Raw genomic sequence first — 13,227 nt, 5'->3', positions numbered from 1 at the left:
GTTGAATGTTACATGATACCACGTACTTATACGTTTGTGACTATTACAGTGCCCTCTATCACAAAGCGAAAAAAATTGGTCCAACTAAAACATTCATATCTCTTTACATACTACACAAATATGTAATAAAAAATGGGGGTTCCTGTTTAAAAAACCGCAGTTGATATCCGTTTGACCTATGGCAGTGCCATCTAGTGGGCCAACCAAAGCGCCGTCTGCTTTCCCCCTTCAAGCTAGACGAGTTTCGTTCTTTGTAGTTTTTTTCATTTGATGCTTATTTCGTGAGATATTTGGCCCGGTCACTATCAATGGACCACCCTTTATGTATATACATATGTGTGCGTGCAAGTGCATGTGCGCGCGTGCGCAACCAATCATTCAAGAGCTAATGACTTATTGCCTTTCCTCAGTTTTTGTTTATTATTTCCATCCCAAAATTGCCATTATTGAACCATACTGAAATATATTTCCTTACCTTGAGCTGCCTGCCTGTAACGCCTTGTATCTTGCCATCCTGTGCACGTACCACAACTGAAGTGTCAACATCACCAGCACCACTACAGTCATAGCGTTCAATCACTTTAGGCTTTCCTTCACTAGTCACCTGCAATGGCAAACAAATTAAATCAGGACACTACTGTGTGAATGTTCGAACCACCATGCACAGAATTTTATCTCTCTCTATTGCACTGCTGATTGGTATAAAATCATTAGAGATCTTGTGATGAAGCAAGCCGGGATATTTTTACTTCCCCTCTTGTTTTGCCTTCTGCCTCCTTGATCATTAACATATGTGAGTATAGTCTGCATTTATAAAAGAGAAAGGTTGGCCCACAGTTTTAAGCAATGTAACACCAGATCTAATTTGGTGCTTAGTTTTATGGATGCAATTGATTTTCTAATTTATTTTGACTATTCCTAGTTAGTATCTTTCATTATAGGGTGAAATCAGTAATTGTTTTGTAGCTTAAATTCTATTGTTGACTTTTAAACAAATATAAATTCTTATTAAACATTTGGAAGACCAGACACTAGACTTCTTTAAGTATTTATTTGGCTCTATTTGAAAACATGTTAGCAAAGCCAGACCTTAATTAATTCGAAAGTAATGAATAGTTTTGACAAAAGTATTGTATGTGTACTTATATTTGTTAATGTCATGATTTAAACAAATCATTCAGCTTAACCCTCGTAGTAGAAGAAACTGTTAAAAAGAACCAGTTTTTCGATGTATTCAGTTAATTTAACGAGTAATTTAAAGAGTAATTTCTGTAATTTAAACTTCGAACAATGTGTAGTTTCAGTACCTATTATTGTGAGGATATATAAGGGCCTGATTTTTGGTCCCGAAACAGTCAGTCCACGACAGAGTTTCAGACAAGAAACCTCTGTTGATTAAAATAACAATGCTTCAACTTAACTGTGGAATAGGCCTAAGTGTTACACAATCAGGCTGTGTGTAAAAACAATGAGTGTCTGCTCCATAGGTACCTTTCCATTTTTCAAGGACTGTGAACTTTATGGTTAGGTTTTTACTGCTTGTAGATGTTCAATAGTAAACTGGTTAAATAGTAAACTGGTTAAATAGTAAACTGGTTAAATAGTAAACTGGTTAAATAGTAAACTGGTTCAATAGTAAACTGGTTCAATAGTAAACTGGTTCAATAGTAAACTGGTTCAATAGTAAACTGGTTCAATAGTAAACTGGTTCAATAGTAAACTGGTTCAATAGTAAACTGGTTCAATAGTAAACTGGTTCAATAGTAAACTGGTTCAATAGTAAACTGGTTCAATAGTAAACTGGTTCAATAGTAAACTGGTTCAATAGTAAACTGGTTCAATAGTAAACTGGTTCAATAGTAAACTGGTTCAATAGTAAACTGGTTCAATAGTAAACTGGTTCAATAGTAAACTGGTTCAATAGTAAACTGGTTCAATAGTAAACTGGTTCAATAGTAAACTGGTTCAATAGTAAACTGGTTCAATAGTAAACTGGTTCAATAGTAAACTGGTGTAGCAGTAAACTGGTGTAGCAGTAAACTGGTGTAGCAGTAAACTGGTGTAGCAGTTGGAGGTTCACCTGGAAACTATTAATAATGTGCATATGGGGGGCTGTGAAAAGTGAAAGTAAACACCTGTGAAATACAAATGTGCATGTGTCGGCTACATCATTTACAGTAGACAGTGCTGCACTTCCACCCCCTATTTTTTCAGCCAGTTCATCGACACCAAGGACAACAAATGAAGAAATAAAGAAGGTCAACATTGCCACAATCTGTCTTCATGGTAGAATCCAATCAACATTAAGTGTAAATGAGGAGTTTATACAACGGCAATAGTGCAGCAAGTAACAAGGCTGCATAAGGCTGCAAATTCAGAAGCAGGCTAGGTTAAAAACCAAAGCTCCTAGACCGAAGCAAAGATATTCGCCGCATGAATGAAATATCGTCACCTGAGATGATAAAAAAAATCCATCAGAAAATTCGGAAATTGGGAGTGTGTTTTTGTATGAAAATCTCAATTAAAGAAATGTCACTATCTGACAGTTCTGCTGTCACGTTTTCATAACAACAACATATTCTGCATTGAATATTGATACTTTGAGAACAAGAATACAACTGAAAGTGATAATTCAGCGCATTTTCGATGGTGATCATATCTTTCGTGTGATGCAAAGAATGAACTGGTGTCAGTTTGTGGTAATTTGGTGTGTTGCAAACATTCAATAGATTTCAGTTCGTGTAAAAAATGCCACCAGCGCATTTGAGATGGACTAATAATGTATGCAGTGTTTGGAGGCAAATCGAATGAGAATTTCTCAAGTACAATCCATTATGGCCTCAGAACAAGAGATCCAGTAAAAAAAAAAAAAAAAAAAAAAAAAAAGTGGGGGAGAGAGAGAGAGAGAGAGAGAGAGAGAGAGAGAGAGAGAGAGAGATACTGACATGTTTGGTTGACTGAACAAGCTACTTTTTCAGTGAAAAATAAAGATGTTGAAAATTCGAAGTTCGTCAATTGCATTCATTTAATCTGATCAATTCCATTACTGATTCGCACGAAGTGGATTTAACCAATTTCAATTCCTGTATTCATTCGATTTGCCAAGAACGCCATCACATAATTTGCAGCTCAAGGTTGACTTAGTGATAATCATGCCACGCAATCTGAATGAAATGGAACTATGCAGTGAAACAAGACTCGTTGCTAAGAAGCTGATGAACAACACGACTAAAGCAACAATAATCATAGGAAAGTTCAAAGGCGAGGATGTTCCGAGTCTGACCAACTTGATGTTTCAATTTAAGCATGTCCAGTTTCCGGTTTGCCTTTAAGTCGCAATGATGATTAATAAATCACAACACCAGTCGTTGGAAGTGTGTGCAATAAACCCTGAATAAATTTTTTTTTCCATGGGCAGTTGTACATGGTGTGCTGGTGAGTCAATAAGCCATCTGTGCTACTCGTTTTCTCTCCACAAGGAAAGACAGGAAATATCGTTCATCACCAAGTGTTGCATTGAATGCCTTAAAAGCACAACAAATTACTGTAAAAACAACGAATTCGGATTTATTTAATTGCAATAAATTAATGATCTTAAATTGTTTTGTTTCAATTCACACCAATTGAAGGGTTCAGTTGCATGAATCCCTTCTTGACTGACTGACACACAATGCACAGCCTACATCCCTGCAGATATAGACGTACCATAGAATGAACACTTTTTACTAAACTGGCTACGAGAAAGAACATGCAAAGCTGTGCTGGGAAATTTTGTGGTTTTGCTTTCCTTTTTGCAGTCATTTTTAAAAGAAAATAGGAAAGTTGTGCTTATGGATAGTTTTATAATCCTACCTGTTCATAGATTAAAACCATGCAGAATACTTTCAGTAAAACTACTATCTTCACAGATCCAGGTGCTGGAAATGCCTCTCTCATATCCTGTGTACTAGCCATTGCAACCAATTTACCCATTCATTTTGACTTCTATTCACAATCAAGGTTCCATTTGGAATAACAACAAATAAGATCGGAGAGAGGAGTATCTGGACAGATAAGGGGAGAGGAAATGGATATGAAGAAGATGAAGGGGGATATGGAGAGAGAGATGAGGGAGGAGAAGATGGATAGAGAGAGTGTGGGATAAGCAATGTGCAGGGACAGATATTGGGGAAGGGGTGCAGGGGATGGAGGAGGAGGAGATGGACAAAGGATGGGGGGGGGGGGGGGGGAGGAGGAGGAAAGGGATATAGAGGGGGAGGGGAAGGATATTAGGATGTATATCTAATTCCCATACATATTCAGCAACTGCAAAGCATTGCTGGGTTTGCCAGTATGTAGATAAACTACATAACTATGTGAGCTTTACACACTAGGCATATCAGCAAATTATCAATTGGCTCATGGTGAAAGGAACTTGCTACTAAAGTAATTTCAAAAACTATATGAGAAAACAGCAAATGGAATGAAATATTTGACACATTACATGCTATTACGATTGTTCTTACAATATTTTTCACAGGTGAATTATTTGGAATGAATGAGGCCTTTTATTACACGGACGTAGCATCTTCACAATACTAATCCCCCCCCCCCCCCTTCTTGCTCAAACTAAACGCATACAAACACATTACCAGAAGAAGAGATAAATCACATTCAACTGTCCACCAAATGCCAAAACAAATACAATAAACAGACAAGCATACAAATTTATAAAGGTTGCTGAAACTCAAAGCTTGAGATATTTGAAGACTCCAAGTAGCGAACGATATGAAAAAAAAGACAAAGAATGGGTAAGTTGCACAGATATGGAAGCAAGGAAAATCAGTATTTAATGGCCTATCTATGAGAGATCATCAGAGACATTGCACAAGCTCAGACTGGGGAAGGGTTTGGATGGAAATCTGCCATGCCCATTCAAAAGAACCATCCTGGAAGTCACCTTAAGCAATTTAGAGAAATAATAGAAAACCTAAATCTGGTGGTTGGATGGTAATTTGAACTGTCATCCTTGTGAATACAAGTCCAACTCCTTACTACTGCATAACCTTGCTCAATAACTCACTTCAAGTCATTGGTGTAACATCCTATATACGAGTGGTTGGCTAGCAGTATTAAAATGCATCCTTTTAAATAAGACCTATTTATTACAAGAATTATCTACGAGGGTGGTTTGAAAATTTCATGGAATCACCACGAGAGGTCAGCACTAGCGCAACGAGCTATTCACGTGGCATTCATTCATTCATTCATTGGACCTTTGCCTGTAAACATGTGCCATGTCAGTGCAGTTGGAAGAGAGATCTGTTGTTGTTGTTCCTGTGTAGTGATTTGCAAAGATGGGAGGAAATAAAAAAATAAATAAACGAGATTCAAGCAGTGATTGCGTACTCTGTAAAGAAAGGTATGAAAGCAAAGGACATTATGCCAATTTCCAGAATACACAGAGGGACACTGCTCCTTCATTTTCAACTGTTGTCAAGTGGGCAAATGAATTCAAATTTGGTCAGGGGAGATTAGATGATGATCCGTGCAGTGGTTAGCCAAGATGTGTTACTACTCCAGAAATCATTGCAAAAGTGCACAAAATGGTCATGGAGGATCACCAATTGAAAGTGCGTAATATTGGTCACGCTTTACAGATGTCATCTGAAAGGGTATATCACATTTTAACTGAAGAATTAGAAACGAAAAAATTATCTGCAAGATAGGTGTCACGAATGGTGAAACGCGTCTGCACACTTGTGCCATCGCCATGGCAAAATTACATGAACTAAGGTATGAATTGTTGCCACACCTGTCTTATTCACCTGATATGACTCCATCAGACTTCCATCTCTCCCCAAAACTGAAAATTTTTCTTGGTAGATGAATATTCACTTCAAACAAAGAATTGATAGCCAGAGTTGACAACTATTTTGCAGGCCCGGAGGAAACTTTTTCAAGATGGGATCAAGGCACTAGAACATCATCAGACCAAGGGCATTAATCTACAAGGAGACTACATTGAAGACAAAAAAAGTTTCAGTGATTTCAGCACTTTTTTTCCTATTCCATTCTGAGAACTTTTCAAACCACCCTCATAAATACAACTTCTGAGAATAATTTCTACACAACTTGAAAACAGCACTGTCTTGAAGAGCAAGGAAGATTAATAACAACACTGCCCTACTAACCTGGGAGCTCATAGGCACCTATGGTTGAACAGCAAGGTGTCTTAACATCAAGGTCCCACGATGTGTTCAGCTCGTAGGCAGTTACATGCAAGCAGTGCAATGCTGTGCCCTTGGCAGCCAGTGACTGAAGTGCAACAGAGGACATGGCTCACAGTGAGGGCAGCAAGACACCATGGTGGACAACTCCACTCCAGCAGGCGTGGCTGGGTCTGCTGCAGAACTTTTAACAGAGACTGGTTGTCTGTCTGCCAGAGCCCCGAGTATAACTGGCTTTCAAAGAGTGGAACGCTGACCTAAATAGGTCCTTGCAGAAGGATAAATCCACTGTGCCACATGGACAAAAGACCACAGGGATGTAACTTGGAACCACCACTGCAGTGACATTGCTGTGACTTACACACCATGTTGTGGTAAGGCTGGCAGCCTGGATGATGTAGCCGCCACATGCTGTTTGAATGAACACAGTACCATTACTACCTACAAATGTGGTCCAGCCCTGCATATACCACAGTTGAAAGGTGAGAAGTAGTAAGCAAAGAAGATCTCGTAATGGACAATCTTATGAATATGAATGCTGTAAGGTTGTTGCTGTTAATGAACACATTCATTATTTGATTAGCAGCTATCTATGACTACCTACACTTCACTTCATGGGTAAAACAATTGTATGAAGAGACGCAAGGGGAGTGCTCCTTAGTGTTTTGACTGTGGGATTGTGGGGGACAGTAAGTGACTGGTGAGACAAAGCATGGTATATCTATTTCTGGACAAGGTTTGGAGGTAATTGCCATCTGTAAAGGGCTCAGTGAGGCCCTTGGTATATTTGGAGAGAGACTGCTTATGATTACCAATGTGATGACCCCGAGTGGCTAGGCTGTCTGGAAGTGACTAGTGTGGAATGGTTGACAGCTGTTGGGGTGGAAGAACTGTTAGTGGTTGGTAGGTCTGATGTGCACAGAGGTATTTGTGTATCCATCCTTGAGGCTGAGGTTGATATTGAGGACGGTGGTTTGTTGGGCTCAGGAGAACCAGGTGAAACAAATGGGAGAGAAGGTGTTGAGGTTCTGGAGGAATGTGAATAGCGTGTTTTCACCCTTGTTTCAGGGCACGAAGATGTCATTAATAAATATGAATCACATGAGGGGTTTGGGATTCTGCATGACTGGGAAGGATTCCTCTATACTGCCCACGAATAGGTTTACACAGAATGGTGCCACGTGGGTGTCCACTGATGTACCATGGATTTGATTGTAGGTAATGCCTTTAAAAGAGCAGTAATTATGAGTGTAGATATAATTTGTTATGGTGACAAGGAAGGAGGTTGTAGGTTTGTAGTCAGTCGGACATTGGGAAAGATAATGCTCAATTCCGAGAAAGCTGTGGACATCATGTCGTAAGTCTGGACAGGGGTGGCATTGACTACGATGAGCAGGGTGCTGTGTTGCAAAAGAACAGGAACTGTGTAGTGTCAATGGAGGGAATTGTTGGTGTCTTTTAGACAGGAGGATAGGTTAAGGGTTATAGGCCGAAGGTGTGCAGAACTGTAGACCTATATCTCTAACTTCAATCACTTGTAGAATATTGGAGCACATCTTATGTTCGAGTATAGTGACTCTTCTGGATACTAGAAATCTACTCTGCAGGAATCAGCACGGGTTTCGAAAAAGACGATCGTGTGAAACCCAGAATGCACTATTTGTCCACGAGATTCAGAGGGCCATAGACACGGGTTCCCAGGTAGATGCCGTGTTTCTTGACTTCCGCAAAGCATTCGCTACCGTTCCCCACAGTCGTTTAATGAATTAAGTAAAAGCATATGGACTATCAGACCAATTGTGTGATTGGATTGAAGAGTTCCAAGATAACAGAACACAACATGTCATTCTCAATGGAGAGAAGTCTTCCGAAGTAAGAGTGATTTCAGGTGTGCCGCAAGGGAGTGTCATAGTACTGTTGCTATTCACAGTATATATAAATGACCTTGTGGATAACACCGGAAGTTCAGTGAGGCTATTTGTGGATGATGCTGTAATATATCGAGAGATATAACAATGGAAAATTGTACTGAAATGCAGGAGGATCTACAACGAATTGACGCATGGTGCAGGGAATGGCAATTGAATCTCAATGTAGACAAGTGTAATGTGCTGTGAATACACAGAAAGAAAGATCCTTTATCATTTAGCTACAATATAGCAGGTCAGCAACTGGAAGCAGTTAATTCCATAAATTATCTGGGAGTAGGCATTAGGAGTGATTTAAAAAGGAATGACCACATAAAATTAATCATCAGTTATGCAAATGCCAGACAGATTCATTGGAAGAATTATAAGGAAATGCAGTCCGAAAACAAAGGAAGTAGGTGACAATACACTTGTTCGCCCACTGCTTGAATACTGCTCACCGGTGTGGGATCCGTACCAGATAGAGTTGATAGAAGATATAGAGAAGATCCAACGGAGAGCAGCGCACTTCATTCCAGGATCATTTAGTAATCGCGAAAGCGTTACAGACATGACAGATAAACTCCACTGGAAGACTCTGCTCAGTAGCTCGGTACGGGCTTTTGTTGAAGTTTCAAGAACATACCTTCACCGAGGAGTCAAGCAGTATATTGCTCCCTTCTACGTATATCTCGCGAAGAGACCATGAGGATAAAATCAGAGAGATTAGAGCCCACACAGAGGAGTACCGAAAATCTTTCTTTCCACAAACAATACGAGACTGAAATAGAAGGGAGAACCGATAGAGGTACTCAAGGTACCCTCCGCCACACACAGTCAGGTGGCTTGCGGAGTATGGATGTAGATGTGTTGGTCCACAAGGGGTGAGATTCTCTCTATGGAGGCACAGCAACCAGAAGCAATGGGTTGTCCTACGTAGCTGTATTTACGAACTTCAGGAAACATGTAGAAGGCAGGAGTGTGGGAAATAGTTTGGGCGAGGAGGGGTATAGACACAAGGGAGAGGTTCTGTGATGGACCTAAGGATTGGAGGAGAGACTGTAGATCACACTGGATTTCTGGAATGGGGTTACTGTGGCAGAGTTTGTGCGTAAATATCTGATATCTGGTGGAATCCTCCTGGAATTGAGCATTATCTTTCCCAATGCCCAACTGACTACAAACCTACAACCTCCTTCCTGGTCACCAAGACCAATTACATTCACACCCATAATTACCGCTCCTTTGAAGGAATTACCTAAAATCAAATCCACAGTACATCAATGGGCACCCATATGGCACCATTCTTGTGAACCTAATCGTGAACAGTTTAGAGGAATCCCTCCTGATCACAGAGACTCCCAATCCTTTCAACTGCTTAAGATTTGTTAATGACATCTTCATGCTCTGGAACAAGGGTGAAGACTCCCTACTCACATTCCTGCAGAACCTCACCAACTTCTCCCATGTTCGCTTCACCTGGTTCTCCTCAGCCCAACAAGGCACATCCTCAATACCAGCCTCAGCCTCAAGAATGTACACATCAGTAGCTTCATCCATATCAGATCTATCACCAACTAACAGTATCTCCACTCCAACAGCTACCAACCATTCCACACCAGGGAATCACTTCCAGACAGCCTAGCCACCTGGAGGTCATCACATCTGTAGTCATTAGCAGTCTCTCTCCAAATATGCCAACAGCCACACAAAGGTCTTCACAGACTGCAATTACCCTCCAAACCTTGTCCACAAACAGATACTCCATGTCTTCTCACACCATTCACCTACCATCCCCCCTTACACCCCTAGACAAACCACAAAGGAGCACATCTCATCATTCAGTATCACCCGGGACTGGAACAACTTAATCACATTTTCTGCAACTGTGATGATTCTCTCTTATTCTGCCATAAATTCAAAATGTCCTGCTCACCCCTCCAACAGTGGCATTCTGCCACCCACCGACCTATGCAATATCCTTGTCTATCCCTAAACCACCCCGTTGCCAATCACATATCTCTGCTGTGGCGACAGACAGACAAGACATGACGCTTACATCATCCCACTATGAACTACTCCAGTCCCGCCACTGGCAGCTCCTATTACATCCAGGGCCAGCTGTGAAGGTAGCCACGTGATATACAAACTCAGCAACACTACTGTGCTGCTTCCTATGAGGGCACGAATGCTAATATGCTGTTTGTCCACATGCGTGGCCACTGTCACACTGGCCAAGAGACACCAGCTGCTGAACATGTCGCCTGAAACACAATTTGCTTCACTATAAGGACTTCATTCACAGCCTGTGCCATCTGGGTTCTTCCCACCAACACCAGCTTTTTTTGAGTTGGCACAGGTAGAAACTCCCCCTACAACATTTGGTTTGCTCCTGTAATGCCCCTGGCCTCAAATTCAATAGTCCTCCTGCCTGCACCCTTCCCCACTCCCACTTCAGTACCCACATGCCTCCAACCCTATCAATGCTCGTAAAAGTTCATCCTCCTCCTCTACTTCCCTCCTCTCCCTTTCCCCCTCCAGCACAGCCTCCCAATGCAGCATATAGTAGCCCTTCCCTGTCTTCACCATGTCCTTACACACTCCGACAAGCATCACTAGTCTCTCCCTCACTCATACCCAGCTACCCCTCCCCCATCACCTCACTCAATGCCTCCCATTTAACCCCACTACCCACCTGCCTGCTGCACACATCAGATGTGGTCTCAGTCAGGCCCTAGTGCCTGGTGACTGGTCATGTGTGTGAGATTTACTGCATTAATGTGTGAGAGTTCTGCTTCTGAAGGAGTTAATCCAAAAGCTGAAAATATTCCTGGTGTTCATTTTCATTGTGCCTGTCTGTGACTCAATATCCCCACCATGTGGTGAGTAGCAATCTGTCTCTTCTACATTTTTGTTATTCTATCCCGAACCTTTCATTGTTTGTTAATAAGACTTAGAGAACTCAACATTTGGGTCTTCAACAGACTTACTAAAATATCTACAGTTAGGTAAGGATAAAAAATATAGAAGTTTCACTTACTCTAATGATCAATAATGTACACTTTGGACAGTTTATATATGGTGCAATGTGAACTACTGTCGACAAAAATTACCTTGTTGATCACTTATTAAATAATTATAATCCAGATACTCCAGGGTTAACAACAATTCCCAACCTAGGAATTTAGACAATACAGAAACTCCTGAAATGGAAGCCATACTAGCCACGTAGTAATTTGAAATTTTATATTTACTGCTTCCACCTCATTAGAATATAAGATGTACTCAGTTAAAATGAAACGCACTGTTAATCTACATGCTACAAGCACCACAAAGTGGTCATCCTGCAAGAGTAAAATGCCATATGTGAGAGCACTACGTCCCATTTGTAGATCGGTGAGACTGATTTCATCTTAACCTGAGAATTAGAACAAGGAATTCTCTACCATGATGAAATAAGTAATTATGTAGGCAGCCCAGTGAGTTCTAATCTAAATGTTTCTGCATCTGAATAAATCTCATCTGTGAGCAAAATAACATCTAATTTGTATAAATTAAAAGAAAACAATGGGGTGTTTTGGTGTGATACTGCAGAGTGGGTGATAGCGATAAAGTATGTTCTGTTGGACGGCATCACATGAAACACTGATAATAGTGAAGGCTCTTGTAATTAACTGTTTTGTGAAGCTGGAAAGGATTAAATTTCTCACTCTTTTAGTGCCATGAGGAGCTACATCTGGAGAGTACGGAGATTACCATAATTTTTAAAATGACAGCAAGTGCAAAGAGAAGACAGTAGCTCTTTTTTTAAGGGATATGCAGGTCACCTTAATCATTATGGACAGGAATGTAAAATTTGCATGAGTCCTGACTTGACCACACTACCTCATTCAATAATGATGTTACAAAAGACATAATGTGACAAGTAGGAACAAACAATCCATATTCCTGCTGTTACATTCCACAACATGCAACAGGATTTTGTGTGGTAGTGTAGAAGAAAGCAAAGTTCAGCGAACCTGTTGGAAGTAGACTGGTCGGAAGTATTTTTTCAAGAAGGTAACACACAAAAATTAAAAGAAAGAAGACTAGTATTAGTAGCAGATAACAATCATGTGACAGTAAAACAAAGCAAAAAATATGTCTGCCTTATCACAGAACCATTCTGGGATCTAGTTTAGTAATTGGCAGTTGTACCAAATGATTTAACATCTTCAAGCCGTGCCATGAAATGAGATCGGCACTAAAATACTTTTCCCCTCAGCAGGGATAATGAAGCACGCAATCTGTTGTCCATGAAGAGGACTTTTATTTCAGATTAAGAGTTACTCATTCCCTTTAAACTGATTGAGCTCTAAATAACACTGGAGAACACAAATGCAGACATTTCTGTAGCAGACATGTATCCTGAATTACTAATGCACACAGCCCAAGACAATCTAGACGGTACCTCATCCTTTTCTGTTTAATACTATAATACTGGCCTTTGTTTCCACTCAGTAAGTTAGCTATAGTGTTTGCCATAAATAAACTCACAAAGGAAGGTAAGCACTTGGGCTATTCACACTTTGCTCTCTCCTTTCAATCAGTCACAGGATCTTTGAGAGAGCACTGCCATTCAACACTGAAGATAAAATAAGCATTGTTAACCTGAAGAACAAGCTATCTTTACACTTGAACAAGTCTGTTGTAAGCAAGTATTTACTATGACTTTTATTGAGAGTAGCTTGAAGAAGAACCTGAAGACTGCACTATTTCTGCAGCTGTGTCAGTTCCTATGAGAAGAAATAGCAACAAGGTCAGCTCCTAAAACACTTTAATATTAACCCTTGTAATAGGCTAGGCAGATTTCCTAACATGATCACTAGCCATAGATTTAGACTCAACAAAGGAAACAAAATGAGCTGTTTGAGAACAAAGTATTGGCATTTTCCAGCCTGTGGAGCAGCAGCTTTTTTCAGAGACAGTACCATCCGTGAGTCTCAATTACCATTTAATAATGTTACAAAAAGTGTGAACTGGGGGCAAAAGATATATTTGTACACACAGACTAAGGCAGTGCGAGAGCTAGGTGCTCTCTGGCATGCGATGGCATTAGTCCATGTTTGTGA

The 13,227-nt window shown here is 40.4% G+C and overlaps 1 protein-coding gene across 1 annotated transcript in view; it reads right to left on the bottom strand.

Annotated features, from left to right (window-relative positions):
* LOC126473230 (tripeptidyl-peptidase 2) overlaps nucleotides 1-13,227 on the bottom strand; it is a 289,445-nt gene that overhangs the window by 250,302 nt on the left and 25,916 nt on the right. The window contains exon 2 of the mRNA XM_050100144.1: nucleotides 476-604. Coding sequence (XP_049956101.1) covers nucleotides 476-604 — 129 coding nt within the window. The remainder of the gene's footprint in view (nucleotides 1-475; nucleotides 605-13,227) is intronic.

This window comes from Schistocerca serialis, chromosome 4 (assembly GCF_023864345.2).
Source record: "Schistocerca serialis cubense isolate TAMUIC-IGC-003099 chromosome 4, iqSchSeri2.2, whole genome shotgun sequence".
Taxonomy (NCBI): Eukaryota; Metazoa; Arthropoda; class Insecta; order Orthoptera; family Acrididae; genus Schistocerca; species Schistocerca serialis.
This window is presented reverse-complemented; position numbering and strand designations above follow the sequence as displayed.